Source organism: Phocoena phocoena, chromosome 1 (genome assembly GCF_963924675.1).
Source record: "Phocoena phocoena chromosome 1, mPhoPho1.1, whole genome shotgun sequence".
In the NCBI taxonomy this organism is placed as follows: domain Eukaryota; kingdom Metazoa; phylum Chordata; class Mammalia; order Artiodactyla; family Phocoenidae; genus Phocoena; species Phocoena phocoena.
The window spans coordinates 58094419-58120467 of record NC_089219.1 but is presented as its reverse complement, the minus strand read 5'-3'; the positions used below and the strand labels follow the sequence as shown (position 1 = coordinate 58120467).

Below are 26049 nucleotides of genomic sequence, written 5' to 3'. Positions count from 1 at the left end.
CCTCTCACTGTTGTGGCCTCTCCCGTTGCGGAGTACAGGCTCCGGACGCGCAGGCTCAGCGGCCATGGATCACGGGCCCAGCGGCTCCGCGGCATGTGGGATCTTCCCGCGTCCCCTGCATTGGCAGGCGGACTCTCAACCACTACGCCACCAGGGAAGCCCCATGGGGACAGTTAATGACAACAAAACTGCTTTTGTGGTTTTTCTTTTTTTCAAAAGCCAAAACAAAACAAAATAGCTTGCTTATGTGCTAACAACTGGTCCTTTTTTGATTAACTGCTTTGTTTGCTAAAATAAAACTATTTAATCTGAATATAAATTATTGCTGACAACTGTTAGAAGAAGAGAAATTCAATGGGTAATCTATTCAATTTTCATATTGTTCTGATCATTAGAAAAAAGTTCCTCCTGATGTAAAAATTAATCATAATAGAGATGTCTGCTGGGTACCGTTTCTCAATTAAAATATGCATTTTATATTTTTAAGATCACCCACTTCCAATATTGACCTGGTTGGCAGATAGAGTTCATCTCCAGTCCCAGCCCTTATTGACTGTGGCCATGAGGAGCACTGTTGTGAGGATTCTGAGGCCACCTTAGGGCTCAGCAGAAAGGCACGTGGTGATGAGTTGGTGATGTTTACAGGAGACATAGGATATGGGGCAGTGACAGGTGTGGCAAGTATTGCCATCCTAGATTTGGAAAAATACCTGGTTTAACAATAATTTTGAGACAGATATCTAATACAAAAGAAATAATTACACCTTGTTGATCTTCTACCTCAATAAATCTACTACAGTGTAATTAATACACCAACTACACCACAGGAGAACAATGCCATCACTCTGAACTGGAATGAAGACAGCTATCTCATGATTTCCACACATCACTGTTTTACAACTCTCTCAGTCCAAAATCAAAATAAGGAAGATCAAATTCTTAACATCTGAATAGAAAGTAGTAGGGCAAAAACCCAACACAGTAAACATGCAATTAATTGTTCCTCTGTTTCCATCCCTTACCTATTTTGTTGTCTGTGGGCTGTATTTTTATCTACTCGAGAGGACACTAAGTAATAAAATGAAAATTAAACTTGCTTTTCCTCTTGTAAGCGAATACTAATATCTCAATTTCAAAGAACGATTTTCAGCATTTATTTCACTACCACATATTTTGTATTATTTATCCTTCATACAAAAGAGAGATCTGTTTTGTGCCTTGTAATGAGGAAAATTTAAAAAGATATAGTTGATACATCTTCTAAAATATAGGAGGCATCCCTAATATTGTTGCTGCTTTTGTGGCCATGAATTATGTTCTATCTTTAGATCTTAATTCTCCAATAAAAAAAATAGGGCAGAATTAAATTTGTGTTGAGGGAGAGAGCCATCTTCAAATTGCAAGGCAGCTTTGGACTACACAGCTCTACTTTTCTAAGAGTGAAATCCTATTGAAGTGGCTTTCCAAAATATTTTGTGGAAAATAAGAATTTATGGATGGTAACGCCTCGTTCATGCTCCCCAAACAGGTCACGAATTCATCAGGCAGCAGGGTCTGTTCTGGAATAGTTTCATTTGGTGATGCATTTTCCAAAAGCATGGTGGTTTCCCCTTCTACAGGGTTTTGCATGTCTGGAGGACTGCATTCTCCTTGATTTAAAATGAGGCTTAATTCTTCAAGAAATAGCGTGTTGCTTAGCGAATTCATACTTGAGACAGAGAAAGAAAAATTAGGATATTTTTTAAACCTGGCATTCTTTCCCAGGTTTAAGCAATCAGCTGGTGGCTCCAGAGGTGAGGAAGCTGTTTCATCATTTTTGCTGAGATGGTTTCCCCCAGTGAGAAAATTTGAAATCTGGGGTTTATACCCAGTGTTGAGATCAGGAATATATACAATTGTAGTGTTGGTGAGTAGTGACTTTTGCAGGCTGTCGTTTGTCTCCACGGATCCTGCGTTCTTTTCCCTTTTGTAGTCCATGGGTTTTTCTTCTGGGAGAAAGATTTCTATCTCTGTAATCACTGGATCAACATATAGGACCTGTTCTCTGGAATTATTATTCATAAATTCACTTTTTTCCTAGAAAGAAAAGACATTGTTTTTTTTTTTTACAAAAGAAGTTTAAAGGAGCCAACTGGATAATTGAGTAAGGACTGGAGTTTTGTTTTCCCTCAACTTTCCTTTCCCCCTCATTTTTCTTCATATTGTTTCGCTTCCCATATGATTTCCTCCTTTTGTCTTTTGTTAACCCTGCTCCATTCCAAATGTTTGTTAAATTCTCCCAGGAGGAGACTGAAGGAAGGGAGTAATAAAAATAGTCCATGCTGTAAGCACATGCCTTTATTTAAAAATTTTAAAGAGAAAGAAGCCTATTTCATATTAACTTGCAAATTATTTCAGGACCTTTTAAAATTTTGGACTATATCTTAATATTATAGTTCCTTTCTACAAGAAAATACTTTGTTGCTTAAATAAAAGAAAGTTGGCGGTGGGGGATAGTGCATGAGAATCCTATTTTGCTTCCATTTGAGAATAAAGTTGTAGTAAATGCTTTGTGCTGTGGTTCTAAAGGGGTGCAGCTAGCTGCTCACAATTCAGACATGTCTGTGATGATCAGTCAGGAGGGTGGGTGAAGAAAGTTTTTCTTTGTATAAAAGCCTGATGACTCTTCTGGTAAGAAAAGGACTCGAAGCCTTCCAGCTGATGGCTGGCTTCCCAGGGCAAATAACTCCCACCCAACACAATTACAAAATTATAGCCACTTGCTATGGACTGAATGTTTGAGTCCCTCCAAAATTCATATGTTGAAGCCCTAACCCCCAATGTGATGGTATTAGGAGGTGGGGCCTTTGGGAGGTAGTTAGGTCATGGGGGTGGAGCCTTCATGAATAGGATTAGCGTTCTCATAAGAAAAGACACGAGAGAGCTGATCTCTCTGTCTGCCATGTGAGGACACAACCAGAAAGCAGCCATCTGCAAGAGAGCTGTCACCAGGAACCAGATCTGCTGGTGTCTTGATCTTGGACCTCCCAGCCTCCAGGACTGTAGGAAATAGATGTTTGTCATTTAAGCCACCCTGTCTATGGTATTCTGTTGGAGTAGCCTGAACTGACTAGAACACTACCCCTTAGTCTTTGGGCAGAAAACAAAGCCTCATCTGAAGGAAACCCTAAGGTTCATTTCTAATTCCAGGAGCCCAGAATGGGAAGGAAGTTTGACAAAGACGAAGACCTTGAATAAAGCAGCATGAAGGGTCATCCAAATTTTCATCGACTCTGCCTCCCCAAGGCACTTGCCAGGTTTGAGTTGGGAAGGGCAGACATGTAGTCATGGGTCAGATGCAGTCAAAGGAGCTAGAGTTGCTATAGTAAACTGAGAGGAAGGCGGTGTTTTCCCCTCTTCAGGCTGGCAGCTGAGTGGAGAAGTGGATGGGAGTCAGACCGTAGTGAAGGACATAGAAGAGCAACAGGGACTATTCCAGTGTGAGGACAGTAAAGGAAGAGGAGGATCTGATCACAACAAGGGCAGGGACAATGCTCTGAATCACAGAGTGTCCCCAGTTCCCTAGGATAACTAGTGGGGGGGCAAGACAGAACGACTAAGTGGAATGTATATCAAGACCACAGTATTTATTAGTTGTAGTTTGGTGACTATGTACTTGTCCTTCAGTCAGCTGTTAACTATGTACTTTATTCTATATATGGGTTCAGTTATTCCAGACCACCCGTCCACTGTGTAGGCAACGTTACCTCCTTCAAAATCAACCACGTCCACACCCTTTCTCTCCTTCAAGGATCCAGAGACAAGGATCCCTCCTCTTGCTCCAGGTGAGACTTTCCTCCACATCCCCTCATAGTCGTGCTTGATCAGTCACCTCCCTCCCCCGCCCCTCCCCCCATACTAGTCCTCTCAAGCCCATTCAATTTAGTACAAACACGCTTCTGAGTACATACTGCTCTGGAGCTACTGTTAATACATTCGTCGCATCAGTATTGAGAGTATTTGATCATGTGTCAGCATAGCCCCTTTCTTACTTCCCTTCTAGACTACACTCCTCAAAAGATGTCTCCACTCTCAGTCCCCTTCCATTCACTTCTAACTGACCCCCTGAGCCGGGACCACCAGTGACCTACTCCTTGTCACATTCCACAGATGAATTCCACTTCTTATGTTACAGACCCTCTACAAAGTCAGCACCAAGGACCCTTGCTTCTCGACACTTGGCCCACAACTCACGATGCTCATTTCTCTACCTTCCCATTCTGCCTCTTTCCTAGGACCATTCCTATTCCAATGGACACACCCTCACTGACTCCTCACTGGCTTTAGCAATAGTTTTCAACCCCTTAACAGTGTGCTCAGCATGGCTGTGTAGTGGAATCACTTGGAAAGCTTTGGAAACTGCTGAAGCCTGGGTCTCCCCCTGCCCTCCCTCCCCCAAAGACCCTGGGTTGTGGCCTGGGAATCAGGATTCTAGCATGCAACCAAGGCTGAGAACTGTTGCCTTAGGGACTCACCTGGGACTAGGGAAGGAGTTGGTTAACGGGCTCACTAGATCTCCAAAAAGAGCCACTTTTTCTTGTTTTACAAATACTTGTCTTCCTCACATCATTTGAACAAAGGGTTCCTAGGCTAAAAATAACTTTTTTTCAAGTTTGAAAACTATTGATTGGCAGAATGAAGTCTGAGTTCCATAATGAGATCTCCTGTGATCTGATCCCACTCTGCATTCCCACATTATTCCAGTCACTCTTCACATCAAGTGTTTCCACAAAGCAACACCCAACATGGTCTTCTCACCTCTGTGCCCTTGCTCATGTAGCCTGTCTATTTTGAATGTCTTCCGTTTCTCCTGAGCAACTCCTTCCTGTCTTTTAATATGTTTCCTCTATACTCTCATCATGTTTGGTCTCATCTCTGTTACTGTACTACGTCACTGCATTGCAATGCTTGAATGATGTGTCTGTCCCATCAACTGAGTTTTGAACCCCTTGACAGCCAGGCTGGAGAGCCAGAAAGTGTAGGAGCACACATAGCAGATTACTTCCCCTCTTCCATAATCAGCAGCAGCTCCTCCATAACTGGCAAAGTCCCCTACAGCCTCAGGGTCTTCCTGGGGCACCCTTCTATTCTTTGCTACACTGGATACCTGGCCCACCCCTGGTGACGCCATCTGCCATAGTCCCCTCACATTCATCTTCTCTAATTCCACTGGGTCTCAGGAGCAAAGTGGTGTCCTCCCTGGGCTCCACCTGCTTCTCATGTAAAACAGAAGCCCCTTTGTGTCTCTGAGGCTCGATCTATTGAGATTTTCTTCCCTCTTCCTTTTGTCCCTGAAGACACCTTCCAACTGCTTGGCCACCAAGTAAGTGGCTCTGGCACCTGGCTTACAATCTTCCATTCACTCTTCTCTTTTGAATGGCATTGCTTCTCTCTTTCATCTCTCTTTTCTTCCCTTAGTCCATTTTCTTATCTCTCTTAAGTATGATTTGAAATATGTATAATTTTATCTCTACATAAGCCATACAGTTGTGCAAATATGCACACATATTTCTTTATTTGAATGGAAATTCTACTCTAACTATTGGACTGCACTCTTGGTTTCAGCTGCCATTTAGTTTGTATTTGATGGTGTTTGGTTACCTGTAGCATTTTCACAACATTGCTATTTTCTATATTAGGAATATCTTCATAAATCCACTTCGGTATTAGCAATAAGATTCTTCTTTTAATTCTAAAAAACAAAAAAATGACTAAGAATAAGCATCTTACTTGAGGATTGGTGCAGGCAATCATCTAGGAGATTAGGAAATCAACTAGAATGGAATGCATAATTAAAACCAAACTTTCCGATGCAGAAACTAAGATTTCCATCTCTTACTTTAAAAAGTTATGTGGGAAGTTGATTCAATATCTTTTCAGATTATCCTCTTCTCTCTATTGCTCTGCCTGTCTCTAATAAGCCGGAACATTACAAAACACTCACACTAGATTCAAGATAAATGGGAGAACCACCCAGGAAGTGAAACTATACACATGTTAAATATGGCAAACCATTAAAAGCGGAGATGTCGGTGTGGAAAAGTTTGTAAAACCTAAGGGATACTTTGTAAAACTTTCCAAGGGGACCATAACCACAGAGAAATATTAAAGAAGAGAATGTCATATAATAAAACTATAATATTTGAGCTCCTCTAATTGTAATGATTCTAAATAAGGTTGAGATGATAGTGGTGGCTCCAGACTTTCCTTATGTAGTTGGAGCAGGAGTCCTGGGAAGTTGGCTTGCAGTTGTGTGGCATGGTGAGGACACCAGTTTTTACTTAGGCTGTGTGCTTATTATGGATCTCTGGGATCGGGTGGTGGAAGGAAGAGTGAGAAGCTGTGAACACCTCACCTTTCCTCCAAAGCTACCCCTTGGCACTGCCACTGTGTTGAAAGCACTTTCTGCATTTACGTAAAAACGGATTTGAGCAAAAAGGCTGTCCCGGGAGCTTCGAAGAGACTACACTGATCTCTGGCACGTTATTATGTGTTAACAATGCAGCACAACAGATCAGACTCTTATGCAGCTTCTCTAAGAACTTTTACTAAGTAACAACCAAATTAGCTGCATGAAATTTGCTTGCCCAGTTTGACCTTGAACTGTAGGGTAAAAACTAATTTCTTTACACATATTTATACAATGTTTTATGGTTCAGTTTTTTAAATAATTCACACTCCCTTTGTATACCTAAAATGAGACCAAATTAGTAAGTTCATGCTATTGAAGAAAAGTTTTTATACAGCATATTGATACAGTGAGAAAAATATATATGTGTGTGTATGTATATATATAGATAGATTGATACCACTCTTGTTTTTATTATATTAAAAATTGTTTTGCTCTCCATTTTCCAGTTCTGTTTCTGAAATAAGGCTTTTATAAATAATGTAAAGTTATAGTAAAAACAGTATCTGCTCATATGTAAAATAGTAATATTGGAATTATCTCTGGTTTTATCTTTTTAAAAAGAATGCTTATTTAAATAATTAAATTAGCAAAGAATTGTTTTATTATTTATCGTTACCAGTAGGAAGTTAATTTTTAGTTTGTAACAAACTTAATGTTATTTAAAATTTTACACTCTCTAGGACATCTTTGGATAATAACACAAATATTAATATGCTTATGCACTACAAGTTAGACATTAAGATATTTCAAAGGGTTTTATAATCAAGTATATTTTAAAACAACCTGAAATAAGGTTCCATATTAGTTTTCTCACCTCACAAGGGTACCAGGGATATATTTATTAATGTGTAATTTAAAAGCTTAGGTTTTGAGGAAAAAGCCTATGTAAATTTAAAAAATATATCACTAGTGTACCTTATTCACAATAGCTCATTCTGAATCTCTCTACTGCATTTTGATTACAAATTTCAAAGAAAGAAGGATTATCTCAGGAAGCAAGTGATGGCAAGAAATAGAAACTCAGTGCCAATTAGGCAAAGAACATTCACATGTGTTAAATTTGTGCCTCACTGGACGAACTGGGGGACTGACACCTCAAACAACTTTATTAACCAATTAGAAATACTCAGTGCATCTGGTAAGATTTAGGGTGTCAAAGGCCTTGCTTCCCTCAAAGTCTCATTTTAAAATAATTAGGCATTGATCTTTATTATACTAATACCATATTGGAAAAAAATGACTGAAGGAGGCCAAGGGGAATGGGCATTGGGGCTGGATGCTAAAACACTAACACGATTGGTATCAAAGTGATGAATTCACACATTGCCACACTTCTCTTCACATTGATTCAGGGGATTTGCTTGGGTAGAACTTGAGGTAGGTTACGACTTAAACTACTGTGAAGAATTCAGGCACTGTAGACAGACTTGAGGGCACAATGAGAAGGCTGCGTAGGGAAAGACAGAACATGGGCTGAGACGTCAGCTGTTCCTGGCTTAGTGTTTGGTGACCTTGGGCTGAGCACTTAACCTCCCTAAGCCTCGTGTAAGTCATCTGTAAAATAGGCCACTGAGCTTTTCTGGCAGGATCTTGCAAGGATTAAACGAATGACATTTGTAAATAGTTTGGCATGGATGGGTACTCATTGAACAGTTTCTTTTGTCTTTCTCTCAAGAAAAATGTTGATGAATTTTTCTAGTAAATCATAGAATTGACTACATTTTGATGGTACCAATATATGTCTAAATGAGAAAACAAATTGTACAAAAACTTACCCAGTTCTGAGCGATCTGTTCAATATCCCAATCAAAGAAAGAATTGATAAAATAACGGCAAAGAAGACCATTCCTAATAGAAGCCCAATGTCTTGTTGCCTATTGTCTGAGAGGAAAGAAAAATAATTTTAGGTATAATTTCCATCTATGTGACGCCAGAATCATTGTTCTTCTACTCTGCTCCAAGTGAAGGTCATTGATCTCAAAGGAAATAGGAAAGGGAAATAAAATTAACCTTTACCTTGGGCTGTAAAGTGACTGCCCTTCCAAACTGCACAATACCTTTTGTTTGAGGGAATTGGGCTGCATATATCCGATGTCAGTGAATTGAGTCTCTGGCAAACGTGGTCAGCATTAGACATTTTTCTGAGCTTGTGCTTGCATATTTTATATAAAAAAAGTTTAGTGATAAACATCACTTGGTTTGTTCGGCACGAGTGCGAATTCCCAACTGCTTGCAACAGAGTCTAAAGCTGGCCACAATCACAATTGAGTTGTTGGTTTTTTTTTAACCTTTTGTACAAGACAGAAGTTATGTACAACTTGTCACCATTCTTCGAAATTTATTGTTCATGAATTTTTTCCTGCTAAAAAAGAACCTTCACTCTACTTAGAACAATATTTGTTATAAGAGAGAAATCCAAATTGCCATATATCTTACACTGACATTTTATTTTAAAAACAGTGCTTTTTTTGAATTTTGAAGTGGAATTAATCACCTGTAATCTTTAAATAATTATTATATTCGGCATGTGTTACCTACCAGGCTCATCCTATTTTCTCCCTAGTACATGAAAAACCCTATTTTCTATTTTCAAATGTAAACTTTAATTTGGACATAACTTGTCATGCTGGAGTTGGTTCTGAGCCATGCTGGATATTGGCCCCTTCCATCCTCCTTCCTCCCCAGCTTTGGCAGACGTTTATCGGATACTTACCATGTGTCAGACACTGAATTGGCCCTGCCCTAGTTATTCCCCAGCTGCACCTAACATGAACTTGGGGGTCTCCACGCTGTCCAGCCCCTCTCCTAAAGCCACTGGTGGGCCAGGGCCAGTGTGGCTTACTTCGCTCCAAAGTCCCAGTGGGGTATGGAATTAGTGTTTTCCTAGGACTACAATACTATTGCTAAGGATTTCAAGCAACTAACGGGAGGTACTGGCTTCCACATATCCTTGTGCATTAGTCCTGGAGGAGAATGAGGAATTCCCAAGTTAACATGGGGCCAGGTAAAGGGCTTTGAGGAGTAGAGCGGAGTCACCAAGAGAATAACCTGAGATACCTGGGTTCAAACTAGATGCTGCTGCTTATTAGCTCTGTAACATCAGAGCATAATAATGAACTTGCTGAAGCTCAAGTTTCCTCTTCTGTAAAATAATACCTATCTCACAGAGCAGCCATGGGTTCCTAGCCTCCACAATTCCCACAGAAATATCAAGGTGCAGGTCTGTGCAGGCATTTGTAATTAGGGATCTGTGCTGAACCTAAGCACTTGGCCTGAAATTGATTCACATAACACAAATTCAGAGTACCCTTACATTGCTTCATTTCCTTTATAACACTAGCTGCCACCTTCCTTTCCTTTTTTTTGTTTGTGGTTTCCCCCACCCCACCCTGTCTATCTGGAATGGAAGCGCCATGAAGACAGGGCCTTTGTTCATCTTTTTCACTGCTGATTCCCCAGTACTCAGAATAGTGCTTGGCACATAAAATATGCGCCTGGCAACATAGAATATTTTTTGAATAAATAAACAGAAGTCCAAAGAATGTCAATATCACCTGCCAAAGTTTTTATACTATCTTTGCCAGATTTCTGTGCAAGGAGATAAATGCTCTACAACCTGATCTAATACCTTTTTTATGCCTGAAACATTTAGATATGCTTATCAATGGAAAATACAAAGTCATACTAACAAATAAAATGGGAGCTGGTTTGTATAAGAGAAAGAGCACAGACTTCAGGATTTGAAAATTGGATTTGAATTTTAGTCCAAACAAGTTCCTCAACCTCTCTGAGCTCCAGTTTTCCCATCTGTAAAATAGATACATAGCACTTACCTCAACAGGTTGTTTTGAAGATTGATGAAGATTTTGAAGGTTGAAAAAGATGATGTATATGAAATTCCTAGCACATGGTAGACACTCAAATAATGGTATTTTTTAGGAAGAATTTTTGAGGTCTTGAGCCCCAGCAGCAATTGAACTGAACGTGTATCTAACCCAGAGCAAAGCTGGCAAAATCTGCCTAAACAACTCCTTACATTCAATTTAAAGCAGATTTTTGTTTGATTATTTTCCTATGGAAAGCATGTGGCATATCTTACTGTCAAGAAACGTATGCCTGACACATGATTTTTCAGTATGGAGCATTCCAATGGATGATTAGTAAAGACTACTCAACAAACCTAAGCAGTATTTTCTTACCAGAAGTAAGGTGTCCTTCAAAGATGGAAGCAATTAGAAGCCCAGAATTCTGAGTATCATGTTGAAATGATTTCAGTGTGACCTGGGGAACTTAAACAAAAAGAAAATAGTGTCAGCTTTTTATTTTTTGCACTCAGGTTACCCAATTTCCTAAGAGAGTTTCTTCACTTGTTTGGAGATGATTAAAGCAAACCAGTAACTTTAATAGACTGGAAAGATGGAGTAAAAGCAAAACGTCTGTGTGTGTGTGTGTGTGTGTGTGTGTGTGTGTGTGTGTCTTCCTAAAGGAGGAAACATTCAAAGGACAATAAAAACTACCTAGGGTTTGTAAGACTTGAAGGTGTGTCCACTAATTTCATGAGGCTTCTAGGCAACAAATTCCAAGGAGCTTTATTTCATTCACCGAGCCAGAAAAAAACACACAACTGGTCTCTACTTGATTCCTTCCAATAGATGATGCAATAAAGTTTAGATTTCCTTAAGAGCCTCCAAGATGTGTCACTTTTGCCTTTGCACAGTCTTAGAGATGCTGTTTGTGAACAGCCTCTTGGCTTCATATAAGAAGCCCAGTTTTGATTAGCAGACACTTTGAGGTTATAACATAAGGGTGGAATGCCATTAATGACTTCCCTCTGCTCCTTCCCCGCGGGCAAGGATCCTGGCCAGCACTGTCTACCCATAAAGCCTGTCAGAACACTGCTAATGAAATCTTCTGACCAGGGTGGGGTCAGCTGCCTTGGTAGCTAACTTGTTTTCAGCCTGAACTCAGAAGAGTCCTGGATGGGCTTCCCTGGTGGTTCAGTGGTTAAGAATCCGCCTGCCAATGCAGGGGACACGGGTTTAAGCCCTGCTCGGGGAAGATCCCACATGCCGCGGAGCAACTAAGCCCATGTGCCACAACTACTGAAGCCTGTGCTCTAGAGCCTGGGAGCCACAACTACTGAGCCCTCGTGCCACAACTACTGAAGGCCGTGCGCCTAGAGCCCGTGCTCTGCAACAGGAGAAGCCACCGAATGAGAAGCCCGCACACCTCACCTCAATGAAGACCCAATGCAGCCAAAAAAAATAATAATGATAATAATAAAATAAAATAAATAAATTTATAAAAGAAAAAAAAAGAGTCCTGGAGTTTCCTTACCCACCTCCTCCCTCCTGATAATTAAAAGCTGCCAGAGGTGACTTCAAGGACACAATTCTCCCAGCTGACAGAAGATATTCATGAAAATGGTTCTAAGCTCTGGATCTCCAAGAGGGCCTCAAGCCCTATTTATTCAGTCATTCTGATTTCAGTGTTCAAATTCTTCTATTAAAAGAATCACTTTGGGGGCCAGGGAGAAATCACAACTTGAGGTGTCCTTAACTGCTACGGAGATATCATAGGCTTGTATAACAAGCTATGTGGCCAGGGCAACTCTCTTTGAGAAAAATATCACAGAGTTCCGATAAAAAGATTCCTATGGGTCTTTGGAAATGTTTTAAAAAGGCTGATCTGGGTGCAAACACAGGCTCGATTGAAGAGTAGTTTTCTAAGAACAATGGGTAGGGAATTTTAGAAGATGAAAACATCAGAAAAGCCAAAAGTTCTTTCCTGTGTTTTTATTCTCACTTCTCCACAGCAAGAGGGAAATGTTTCACTGTGGATTGTGACAAATCAGAAGCTCTTTCTGGCTCCTCAGTGCTTCACTATGTCTCTTTTTTCCCTAAGTATGTGGTTCCATCCCCAGTGGTCAACAGCCAGGTTTATTCATCTAAATTAGTATTTTACAGGCTTATGTTCATTCTCAGGGAGCCCAAGCAGGAGTGTGCATCTACATTAGTTTAAAATTTTAAGAAAAATATTACATTAAAATGTAACACAACTTTCAATTTTGCAAAATCATGGGTTTATAGCATATGTTGCTGGATTATTTTTGTTTTCACTTTTATTACTTTAAAGTTAGCATTTTTATTTAAAAATATATATGGTGCTGTTGGCTTTTAATACAGGTTAATATAATTCTGTTGTATAAACTACAGGTGATTATTTGGCATGAAACGTCAGTTATTAATTTGCATCACATAAAAATAATTTTCATATCTGACTAGGGCTTTATTAGCCCTAATAGAGAATAAACATAATCTTCCTTTAGAGTCTTTTTGTTATCATAGTTTCAAATCAACCAGGTGTATTAATTTAAATTAGATTAAATTAAAGTCAGTTAAAAGAGATGCTTAATTGTAAGAGGGTAATTTCACAAAGAATCAGATATCTGAAGTAAGACAATTTATAAACAAAACTGTCAGAGAAGAGATCAAGCCAATGACAAATTTTTTTAATTAATGTTTATTGGAGTATAGTTGCTTTACAATGTTGTGTTAGTTTCTGCTATACAGCAAAGTGAATCAGTTATATGTATATACGCTGTACCTATATCCACTCTTTTTAGATTTCCTCGCCATTTAGGTCACCATAGATCATTGAGTAGAGTTCCCTGTGCTATACAGTAGGTTCTCATTAGTTACCTATTTTATACATGGTAGTGTATATATGTCAATGACAAAATTTTTAAGCGAAGGACTGAAATGAAGCCATATAGACTATTATCTTCATGACATACTGCCACCAAGTGGCTAGGTCATTTCTTCTTAAATCATACTTAATATTTTTCATTATAAAAGCAGTAACTATAATAGGAAAAAATAATTTTAATAAGAAAAATAAAAGAGAGAGGGAAAAAAACTCTAATACATCCCCCTAATTCACTTGCCATGACTGAAAAACATTGTTTATATCAACTCTAATCATCAGTGTATTGCCTAAAATGCTAGAAGAAAATCTCATGGTACTTTTGTTATTTATTTAATATCTGCAGTGTTATGTCTGTAAAGAGACAGTTCTGTCCCTGCAGCGGAATATTAAATTATGCTTTATTACTCTCACAGCATATATTTGAGTATACTCAGAAACCCCAAATCATCTCTAATTTGGTAAGAATTTTTCTATAACTTATACACACTGACATTGGACACTAGAGTTAGTCTTAACAGAAGGCAGTATGTTTATAGGGAGTTTAGAATGGTTTTAAAAAAAGATGCAGTTTCTTGTTCTTGGACAAAACTAGAAGCATAACTACATTCTTTGGCCTACCCAATACCAGCTTAATTTAATCAAATCCACTCAAAAGGAATTAGTTTTAGCGATAATGTATTCCATCTGTTTCTTAGGGATAATGTCAAATCAGCCTCCTCAGCCTTTCCCTCTACGTCTACCATGGGGCAAAGTGTGTTTTGTTATTCTTTTAAAGTGATGATTTATCGAGTACTAATTATGTTCCAGATACTGTACTAGACTTTACATGCTTTCTCTCACTTAATCCTTACAACAACCCAATCAGGTAGATAGTACTATTGTCCTCATTTTATGGATGAGGAAACAAAGGCATAAAAAGGATAAATGACTTGTCCAAAGTCACCTAGGTAGAGGTCCAAGAGTGAAAATTCCTACCTGGTTCTGGCATGTAATTTGTGCTGGTCTCTGCTCCATTAATTAATAATCTCACTTTTGTAGCAGGATGGCTCCAGATGGAGCAGCTGAGTCAGCCTTGCAAGCAGTGCTCCCATGCTGAGACTTAGCCATTGCTCCCTGGGGGCTGGCCAGTGTGTTAGAGCTGCCTGGCCTCGTAGGGCTCAGAACCCACCACAATGGACGATGGTTGGGCTAACCCATTGAGCACTGATTCTCAGACTCTTCCAGCCTAGAGTTATCTTCTTCTGAACACCAACTATTTCCCTTTTATACAAGCAATACTTGCTAACTGTAGGATGCTTGAAAAGTATAGAAGAGTATGAAAAAGAAAATACAATTTTACATTTGTTTAGAAACAATCATATTTTTACATTTGTTAACAGTCTTTTGTGTATATCTGTACCCTAGTTGAGATCATGCTCTTTACTAAATGTTGTGTCTGGGATTTTTAAATTTAATATTATATCATGAACATTTTTAAATTTTCTTAAAAATTGTTCAAAATCATCATACTAATGGCAATGTAATATTTCATGATGTTTGTACTGTGTTTATTCAATCATCCTCCATTAAAAAAGTGTATAGCTTGGTGATTTCAAATACCAGCTTTGGATTCAGATGAAACTCAGTTCAAATCCCGGCTCTACCACTTGGAGTTGCTTGGCCCTGGGCAAGTTGCTTAACTGCTTTGTGACTCAGTATCTTCATTTGTAAAATTGGGTAATAACAACGCTTCATTCATGAGGTTTGATGACATAGTTCATACAAAGCACTTAGTACCATGCCTTATACAAATTAAAAGCTTAATAAGCGTTAGCTATTGCTATGATTGGACTTTTAGATTGTTACCAAATTCTTACTTTTATAATTAGCTTTTAAATAAATATCATTGTACATAAGACTCCTTTCCATAGCTCTGCTTATTTCCTAAGGCTAGATTTCTATAAGTGGAATTAGTGGGCCAAAGGGTATGGACATTTATAATGCTCCTTTGTTTATTTTTGTCCTTGCCAGTCTTGGTGTCAGAGCCACACTAATCAAGGCCTGCTTCTTAGAGGTTTGACCAGAGCCGACACAGGGACCTTTCTAGATCTTTCTCTTTCAGAAGTTTCTAGATATTTAAGAAAGAGGAACCATATTAAAGGTGTGTTTTTCAAGTTAGTGAAGGGTTTTTTTTCCATTTTGTTTTTCTTAAAACATAAACATCTCCTTTTGATTTCTTTCTATTCTCCTTCTTCTAATAATCTTAGCTATTCACAGCATTTACATGCTATCTCCCTAGGCCAATTTAGCTCTGTGGTTGGAATTCAACATTATTGGGCCAAGGGTGAAGATTGGACCCCAGTCCATGTCAGATGGCAAAGCAAAAGACAGTGGCCAGACCTATCAAATAGGCAGCAGAAGCCCAGGGCAGAGAAAACAATACATCAGAACAAACTCTTTATCACACCTCGCAAAACAAGTCAAACAATGAATCATTTCATGAGTTACCGTGTTATCCTTGTATATTAATGATAGGAGGTCGTGCCTAGGCATATTCAAGGGACCGTCTTCATGTTTATATTCCTAGGCTGTAAGTACTTGGTACATAGAGAGTAAAGAAGGTAAGAAATATGTATATGGCAATCATATTGTTAAAGAGAAAGAATAAGAGAAGGAAAAGGTAAAAAGCAGCAGCCACCTAGACATTTTCTTGAGTGACATGGACCACACAGAGGTGAGGGTCTGATGTCAAAGTGTAGCAAAATTCTATGTGCAAGAATAGGCAGCTTCCAAGTTTTACCCAGTGGTTTCGGATTCTTCAGAGGTGCAATCTTGCTGTCAAGCCAGCGTGTTCCTGTTCCTGAGTCTGAACAGTCTAGTGGACATTTGCCATTTTTCAGTTGCCCAGCACCAGGACTTACTCTGTGGGCATCCTAGTGTAGGTAGGAGGCCAGTAGGGCTTCCCACTGTGGTAGCCTCAATGGAGCAGAGGCCCCCTCTCCCCACAGCCAGCAAGTAGCTGCAAGCAGATGACCTGAGCCTAGCTCATCAGATGCCCTCCTCCCCACCTCGCACAGGACACACAGCTCCAGGAAATCGCTTAGAATCCAATATGGGTGCAACAGCTATATCCAGGGTCTGGTAACAGCAGCACCGATGGAGTGTCCAGGGCACAGGGCAGGCAGTGGCAGTGACCACAGTGCCAGCTGCAGAGTTCTCACCAGATTCTTCCTAGGCTGCGATTTTGGCTGTGGTTCTAGTTCCTGCAGCCCTTGGATCCTGCCTGTGATCATTTTGCCAGCCTTTCTACTACTTTCCAGCTATCTTTCCCATAATTCTCTTTCTGCTTAAGAGAACCAGATTTTATTTCTTTTGCTTGTACCTAATCACAGTGAAAACTTGTGTAGTTGGTAAAAATTGCAATTGTTGGTAGTGGGTGGTTAGGTGAGGAGACATGGTAGGACAATAATGACCGCACAAAGATGACCATGCTCTAATCCCTGGAATTTGTGTATAGATTACCTTATATGGCAAAAGGGATTTGAGATGGAGAGATTATCCTAAATTACAGGGACAAAATTTCAAGGGTCTTTATAAGAAGGAGGCAGGGGGGTCAGAGTCAGAGAAAGAGATTGGCAGATGCTATACTTCTGGCTTTGAAGATGAAAGATGAGGCTACAAGCCAAGAAATGCAGGCAGCCTCTAGAGTCTGGAAAGCGCACTGAAACTGACTCTCTCCTAGAGCTTCCGGAAGGAACACAGTCTTGCCGATGCCTTGGTTTTGGCCCAGTGATATCTATTTTGGATTTCTCACCTCCGTAACTACTAGATAATACCTTTGTATTGTTTTAAGTTACTGAATTTATGCTAACATTTTACAGAAGCAATAGGAAACTAATACAGGAGATTATTACTTCCTCATGAAAAAGCATAATCTTTATTCTCTATTACAGGATTGCAAACCTGAGAGAAATTGTGAAACTCTTATGAATTGCTTTTTATTCTACAAAACCCTGGTGGTTTATTAGGGACAGGACCCAAAGATTAAATAAATCCAGATGAAGGGTCTAAAATGATTAGTATTTCAAGGAATATTGTGTATATGTTTAACCCAGTTTAGTAACCACAAATCTACAAATTTATAATCCATCTCAATATGAATGAATCAGAAATCTCTAGTTACAAATGACAGAATTTTTGCAAGAGTACATTATGTGTCTGTGTGCCACTTCTAATTTGCATTATATTTAATACCACCTATATTTGGTTCCATTGATATAACATTTGTTTTAGTGGCTAAAAAGCCACTAAAAGTCCTGGAAAATTAATGAGAATCTTTGAGTCACTGGTAATGCAACAACAAACAGTATTTTGTGAGAACAAAGTACGATGTGGTTTAATATCTTGCTTATACTTGCCTTCCTCTGGAGAATTGTCAAAAAAAAAAACAGAATATGAGTTCTCTGGGAAACTTTTCTACTGCAAGTTGCAATTCAAGCAAGTTAATTAGTCATTATGAAATGTGACTGCCCTTCCCTCAGGCTTCTGACTTGTCTTTAAAGGGATTAGAGAAGCCTCTACCTTTTCTTCATTACAAACGGATCTGTATTACAATGCAGAATTGAAAAACATTCCTGCCTGGAAGACCTCTTCTCACATTGGTAGTAGGGAATTCATGGTCACATTTTCAGTGTTGGTTTTTTATGCTGACAAACCATCTTTTCCCCTTTGGGGCTCTTTCTGTACTGCTTAAAGACCCCAGAAATTTTTACAGCGACTATCCAGGTTGGTGGTCTAGAAGCTGCCATTTCAGCAGCCCCTGAAGGTTTTCAGAGCCCCTGCTGAAACCTCACACCCAGAGGCAGGGGAGGGTGTAGGCAGTGGGGGTAATGTGGGATGTGATGGTTTACTGGAGCCTAGGTCCTGCATCCCGTGCTTCTTGGGATCCTGAGCTGCCAAGAGACTTGGGGTGCCCAGTGACTGAGAAAGCGGTGGGCAGGAGGAAAAGGAATAGAGAGGGAACCGGAGAGTACTAGAGAGAGAGGCCTGAGACTCTCATGTGCCCACCCTTTTCTGGCCCCCAGAACCACTCTTACCAAGGCAATGGCTTGGGCACTCTGTTCTCCCCCTTTCTGTCCACATTTCCTACCCACACCCTTCATGACACTTCTCCCTCTTAAAGGGTGTGTCCAACTTCCAGAACACTGGTTTTTACACTTCGCTGCAGAAGTATCACTTGACTAGAGGCTGAGGCATCTGTATTTTAAACTAGTACCAAGCATTTCTAATGTAGATGGTCCACAGACCCCGCTCTGAGAAACATTGCTTTCAGGACATTTTCCTGAGCCAGGGCCAGCTGGAAAAACACACTATGCATTTCCCTGTGGTGCCTTGTCTTGGGCAAGGTCAACCTTTCCCGTGTATACTTTGTCCTCATCTCAGACTGCACTATCCTATCCCAAGGTTTCCATTGTTTCATTCTCATCACTTTAACCCAAACGTGCTTCCACATCTTGTATTCATTGCCAAAGTAGAAATAGTTGATAGCATCTTACAGTTCCCTCTTCTCTCATTTATTTGCATTTCATAACAAGCATTACATTAAATGAAGTTATGTTGGCATATTAGCTAATGTGTAGAGGAGAATATGGTTAGGTGGCCCAGGGAAGGTTGACATGGGACCCTCCTAGGTCTCTTAGGAAGGAGACCAGCAGAGCTACAGGGTGAGTGCTGGAATCCTACAGCCTGAGCTATGCCCTGGCCCTACCATTTACCAGCGCTATAATGTTCAGCCAACCGCTTAACCTCCCTGAGCCTCATCTCTTCATCTGCACAGCTGGAATAACAGTTTTATAGGGCTGCAGTGATGAGTAAAATCCTTATCGCAGTGTCCAACACACAATAAGCATCCAGTAGATGTTACTATATTATTTATTATCCTGAAGTCACCTGGATTCAGTCACTGAATTAGCCTCTTGTTATTATACCAGTATAGAAAAAGTCTGTAATCTAGAGAAATTTCTCCTATGTGATTGTTAAAGCCCAAGAGGAAGTAATCAACTAAGGTTGATTTTTTTTTTTTCTTTTTTAGTACAGGAGTCCCCCCTTATCCAACGTGTTGCTTTCCTTGGGTTGTTACCTTGGTCAACTGGGCCCCAAAATATTAAATGGAAAATTCCAGAAATAAACAATTCTTAAGTTTTAAATTGCATGCCATTCTGAGTAGTGTGATGAAATCTCACGTTGTCTAGCTCTGTCCCACCCCAGATGGGAATCATCCACGGATCTGGCCTGTTAGTCACTTAGTAGCTACCTTGGTTATCAGAACACCATCTTGGTTATCGTGGTGCTTGTGTTCAAGTGACCCTTATTTTACGTAATAATGGCCCAAAGTACAAGTGCAGTGATGCTGGCAATTTGGATATGCCAAAGAGAAGCCGTAAAGTGCTTCCTTTAAGTGAAAAGATGCAAGTTCTCAACTTATTAAGGAAGGAAAAATAATCCTATGCTGAGGTTGCTAACTTGTACGGTGAGAATGAATCTTCTATCCTTGAAATTGTGAAGAGGGAAAAAGAAATTTGTGCTAGTTTTGCTGTCATACCTGAAACTGCAAAAGTTACAGCTATAGAGTGTGATGAGTGCTTAGTTAAGATGCAAAAGGCATTAAATTTCCACAAGATATTTTGAAAGAGACTACGTTCACATAACTTTTACTATAGTATATTGTTATAGCTGTTCTATTTTATCACTAGCTATTGTTGTTAATCTCTTGCTGTGCCTAATTTAGAAATTAAACTTTATCATAAGTGTGTATGTACTGGAAAAAAAAACATAACGTATATAAGGTTCGACACTATCCGTGGTTTCAGGCATCCACTGGGGGGTTGGAATATATCTCCCAACTGTTAAGGGGGGACTACTGTGTAAGGCTTTGTTTTCCATTGAAGTCTAAACACTCTAAGGCAGGAAAAGATAATACGTCATTTAACCCTTATTATAATTGAGTTCCTTTGGTTTCTTTTGGAGACCAGGTTTTTGAAGACCAAGGAAAGGCGCTGTCCAGAGGGAAGGTGATACAGAAGAATGCTAGGGGCCTGCAGGAAAAGCCGTACCTACTTCATGATTTGTCCTGCTGTGCCATCTGGGCATAATTTTGGAAACACATTGTTTCAGGATGAATCAATTTAGTGATACACATAGGAGAATTTTAGAGAACAAAAACAGGAAATTCCTGCATGGAGGGTGAAGTATTGCCTGGGCTGTGTTTCTTCATAAATAAATAAACCTTAATGACTGGGAAAGTTTAGCCAAGAAAAACCCATTATTAAACAAGTTGGTTATGAAACAATTCAAACTTCAGTTGTGAGGTTTGATTCTTACTGCTTGATTTCTATATTTATAATGTTATATACTTTTTATTATACTTTTGTATTGACTGTCTTCTCTAGAATTAAGGAATCTTTGTCTCCTTTGCTCACTGAGGTTCTGCAAGTACCTAGCAAGTGTCTGGTGCATGGTAGAGGATACATGAATACTTCATGAACAACTTAAATGAATTACTGTCTTTTCATGGATACCTTTTTAAAAAGAAATTGATATTAAAGATTTACTGAAAAGCAGTTTGGCAACTTGCGTCAAACATCTTAAAATGTGCTTAACTCTTGATCCAAAAAGACCTAAAGACGTAAGGAGAGTTCATATACAAAGCTATTCAAAGAAGTTTACTGATAACGGAAAAAATGCAATAACCTAGATATTGTTTAAATAGAGAAATGATTAAATTATACTACATCCATAAACTGGAATGCACCCATTAATAGGTTTTTAAATTCAACAAGGTAGATTAAGTAAGAAAATCAGGATATAAAACAGTACATATACCACAGCATCAACCATTTAAAAATATGTGCATAGGAAAAAACTAGTATTAAATCCATTAAAATGTAAACAACACTTATTTCTAGGTCGCATATTACAACAGACTTACATTGCTTTTACAAATAGATAAAAAGAGATAAGTTTTTGAAAAGATTTAATACTAGCACTTTCCCTAACACACTTTCCCTGTTTCTTCTTTAATGTGTCTTAGAAAGGAATTTGTACCAAGAGAATAGTTTATGGTTCCTCTTAGCTAACATGTTAAACATGGATAGATTCAAGTTTTCAGGGATATTTCATTTTAACTGGCATTTTTGCCTCTTAAGTGGTTTTCTCCCCCTTAGGAAACAAAGGCTTTACATTTAGAATTGTTGCGGGGTAGCTGATATTCCTGTTCCTTCTATGTGAGGTTTACGGCCTTTACTTTTAAAGGAGAACATTTGTGGTCCTATACAGTAGTCCCTTTGTATCTATGGGGGATAAGTTCTAGGACCGCCCCCCCCCTCCACCGCGGATACAAAACTCTGAGGAAGCGCGAGTCCCTTAATTAAAATGGAGTAGTATGTTCCCATAATCTATGCACATCCTTCCGTATACTTTAAATCATCTCTAGATTATTTATAATGCCCAATACAATGTAAATGCTATGTAAATAGTTGTAAATACAATGTACATGCTATGGAAATAGTTGCCGGTGTGAGGCAAATTCAAGCTTTGCTTTTGGAACTTTCCAGGCTTTTTTTCCCCAAATATTTTCTATCTATGGTTGGTTGAATCTGTGCATGTGGAACCCATGAATATGGAGAGCTGACTGTACTTAACCTGTAGGATATTTTAGTAAACTGTTCCTCCACTTTGATGTATAGTTGACCCTTGAACAACACAAAGGTTGGGGTGCTGACCCTCCACACAGCCAAAAATCCCCGTATAATTTATAGTTGGCCTTCAGTATTCTTGGTTCCACTACATCCCAGTTTTGCACCCGTGGATTCAACCAACCACAGACTGTGTAGTACTGTAGCATTTATTGACAAAAATCTGTGTATAAGTGAATCCGCAGAGTTCAAACCCATGTTGTTAAAGGGTCAACTGTAATTGGTTAAAGAAAGAAATTGATGAGATTACTGAGGGCTGGTGGTGAGTAAGAAAACTCGTGTTCTCCTTTAACTGCTGTTAAAGCAAATCATGCTTGAAGCAAATCATGCTTCAGTTTCCTCATTTGTAAAATGATGCCAATTACACTACCAAATATGACTAATGTAAAGGTCAAACAAGCTTATATGTAGTGGTACGTTGTAAGAGGTAAGTAAATGTTAATTATCAATTTGAATAATCTTGCTAAACAATTTTAGATTTCATTAAAATAGATTATCAACTAAATTCTGACTATTCTAAAATGGCATCTAAAGTCCTAAGAATTTTAACAATATCAACTTAAAACAGAATACCTTAAATTAAAAAGTCACTTTAAAAAAAGAGAACCGATAACCAGTATTGTAAATGGTTCCCTTAATAATGTGTTTCTGAGATTTTGGCAGTAGGGGGCACCAAAAGGACTTCTTAGCTTGTCTGGCTCTTGGCACTTCTGCTTATTTGGTGTCCATCAATATTTATAATGTATGTCAAAGTGTTTTGAAAACATAAAACACAATTCCAAGATGTTGTATTATAGTAAGAACGATATTAACAATGCTGTGATTACAATTAAGTACTTCAGTTCTGAAAAAAAAATTTTAATCTAGTGTATAAGCTACCTACAGTAGGGAGACATCTTCAGGATAATGGGGCCACTATGGAGTATTACGAAAATTACTATAGATTTATTTTATTATTTGCTTACAATTGAGTCTATTTGGCTAAGATTTTATGGAACGGTGTGTAAATGACTAGAAAATTAAACGAATAATATTAAGAGCAGGAAAATACCTAAAGATAATAGCTCAGCTAGATTTTATTGAGAAGAGAATTACGTAATCCCGTGCATACAAACAAGCACCCCCAGGTGGTTTTTATTGGTTTTTATGCCCTGAAATGTTTGAGAACCATTACATAAATTGTAGTCAGCCTTAACAAAATCAAAGGAAAATGACAATTTAAATGTTATCACCTGCCCTAGAATAGTTTTGTTGATTTTGATAGAAATTAAGGAGAAACAAATATATACTTAGAAAAGAGACAGAAGTCAAAAGAGAAGCCTAAGAAATTAAATATATAAGTACACTCACCTATTTCAGGAGTTTTATGAAAAAAGGGTGAACTCCAGGGCTGCCAGTACCTTTTAGCTTTTTCTTGACATCTTACTTGAAATACATACTTAGTGTTTGGCTGCAAGTAGAATTCTGACTGTTGCACGTATGTAAAATTGGTGTCAAATTCTTTAACCTAAAATGGATGAATAACCATAGTGAAACACCATAAAGAAATGATGCACTGTGCTTTTAAAACAATTATTCCATTTAGCAGAAATGTATGGGACACTTATTATGTTCCAGGACCCTGGGAAAACAGAGAGGAATAGGCCACTTTGTATAAAAGATGGCCAAAGATAATCAAATACATGTTATTTAACCTTAAAAGTGACATACATGTTGCTTAGTGTTTGACAACTCTTTCAAGCTTTTAAATATCAAGAAATTCCAAAATGTAATATATTCTTAATGTTGGAACAGCAGATTTTAATAGGGTGGGAGAAAGGGGGACATAATAGCAATTGTTTGAATTCAGTCTTCCCTCCTCTCTCTCTCTTTCTCTGCAGTTGCATATTTAGATCAATAATTCTTCCTGAATGATGAAATAATTTCACTTGTGAATGATGACTTTTGGAAAAAATTACCTACAAACTAAGCTGTTAAATTGGTCCTTATTGCAGATCTATGCATTCTACAAGGATATATATATCCTTTCTCATATATATATATGAGAAAACAAAACAAAACATTTAAGACTGTTGAAACGTGAAAATCCAATGGAAGATAAGCAAGAAAATAGCTGAGGGATAAACTTAAAAATCATTTTTCTGGGACTACAACCTGCTATAAAATATAATGAAAAAGGACCCCCAGACAAGCTGGTTCAGATGGGAGAGAAAAACCAAGGCATTTACACAACACCTTAGTGTGTTGTAATAGTGGATCTATTGAAAAAAGTGAAGCACAATTGAAACGTAAACATAAAAAAACTCTAGGGCTTCCCTGGTGGCGCAGTGGTTGAGAGTCCGCCTGCCGATGCAGGGGACACGGGTTCGTGTCCCGGTCCGGGAAGATCCCACATGCCGCGGAGCGGCTGGGCCCGTGAGCCATGGCCGCTGAGCCTACGCGTCCGGAGCCTGTGCTCTGCAACGGGAGAGGCCACGGCGGTGAGAGGCCCGCGTATCGAAAAAAAAAAAAAAAAAAAAGTCTAGAAATGCATTTATTCAGCAACTGGGAGAAAACAGTCACCATGAAAGAGAAAGTTAAAACTATCACGATTAAAACACACACACTCACACACACACACACACACACACACAACAAGGTATACACGTCATTTAGAGATTCTAATGTTAAAACCCAGTCTTAACATAAATCTTTAAAACTTTCAATGCATTAAAAATGTAAAAATCATAAACATATCTGTTTTGGGATATCACGTTTCCTGAAAGATATCATTCAGAGTTTCCGTAAGCCACATTTCTACCCACGGCCCTTGAAATTTTCTGCTCTTCTAAATATGACCAAAGGCCCCTAGAGTCTACTGGGATCCAGGAGAAATTTTTTTTTTTAACATCTTTATTGGAGTATAATTGCTTTACAATGGTGTGTTAGTTTCTGCTTTATAACAAAGTCAATCAGTTATACATATACATATGTTCCCATATCTCTTCCCTCTTGCGTCTCCCTCCCTCCCACCCTCCCTATCCAACCCCTCTAGGTGGTCACAAAGCACCGAGATGATCTCCCTGTGCCGGGAGAGTTTTTATTAGTGCCAAAAGTTTGACTTCCATATGCACCCTGCTTCATATGAGCTTCTTTTGGTGAGGAGTTGCTGTTCTCCAATATGTCTCTTGCCATTATGTTTATAGATAAGTCCTCTAAGAAGAGAAATACCCTAAAGTACAGCCAGAGTTCTAAAATAGAAAGAAGAAGTTTATGGAACTGTTAACAGTTGCTTCTACTAAGAGGCCAACCAGGTGCCTGCTTAGGGCCTTGCAAGCTGAAGATGGTACCTTCAAAATGATACTTTCAGAGGCTACAATAGACATTGAGAGAGCTGGACCTAACTGTGTTCCTATGCAGAGGGTATGACCTCAAGGGCCAGAAATATAACTTTATTTTTATAGCAGCTACTTTCTTTTTAGAGCCTCAATTCTGAAGACGTGAGGCCTGGAAACTTAATCTCCATCATTTTGAGGTACCGCTTTGCTTAGGGTTACACCTAAATTTCTGGGAGCATCCTTGGGTGAAGGGGAGAATCTCAACCTATTCAGAGTTCTATAATCCCAACTTCCTCTGACTCCCAACCTGGGGCATGGCCCAGATGAGGGGTCCTGCTCAATAACCACCCAAGTCTAAACTCTTTTTGTTCTTCCCCCTTACCAACCTCTTCCCCTCACCCATTTCCCCCTCTCTCTGCTCAGGAATCTTTATCTAGTCTTTGGTGTGAGAGGGAAGGGGGATGGGTATTGAGAAAGCCAGTCATGACTAATCACATTTTCTTACAAGTCTTCTGTCCTATACTAGCATTTATACTTTTGAAATGCAAAGGCCAAGGATTTGAACCTTGGCTGTCTGCCTGCTGTTCTATTAGCCATTCCAGGAAAAAAGTGAATGCTTGGTTTTGTGCAGCCCATGAGCTAAGAAGACTTTTTACATTTTTTAAATTGTTGAAAGAAAATCCAAAGAAGACTATTTCAATGATGCATGGAAATGATATAAAATTCAAATTTCAGTGTCCAAAAGTAAAATTTTACTGGAACACAGCAATGTCCATTCATTTACATATCGTCTATGGCTACTTTTATGCTACAAATGCAGAGTTGAATAGTTGGGACAGAG

The 26049-nt window shown here is 38.9% G+C and overlaps 1 protein-coding gene across 2 annotated transcripts in view; it reads right to left on the bottom strand.

The window, feature by feature from the left end:
* Positions 1 to 1253: 1253 nt before the first annotated feature.
* The window catches only part of IL23R (interleukin 23 receptor), a 54167-nt gene continuing 29371 nt past the window's right edge, over positions 1254 to 26049 (bottom strand). Inside the window, exons 7-11 of one of the 2 annotated variants that reach the window (XM_065898240.1) lie at positions 23242 to 23398; positions 10651 to 10740; positions 8227 to 8332; positions 5641 to 5731; positions 1254 to 2076 (exon numbers count right to left, since the gene is read on the bottom strand). In XM_065898240.1, the coding sequence (XP_065754312.1) occupies positions 1426 to 2076; positions 5641 to 5731; positions 8227 to 8332; positions 10651 to 10740; positions 23242 to 23398 (1095 nt within the window). In that variant the 3' untranslated portion in view covers positions 1254 to 1425. The remainder of the gene's footprint in view (positions 2077 to 5640; positions 5732 to 8226; positions 8333 to 10650; positions 10741 to 23241; positions 23399 to 26049) is intronic. The other variant, XM_065898249.1, reaches the window with a different exon arrangement.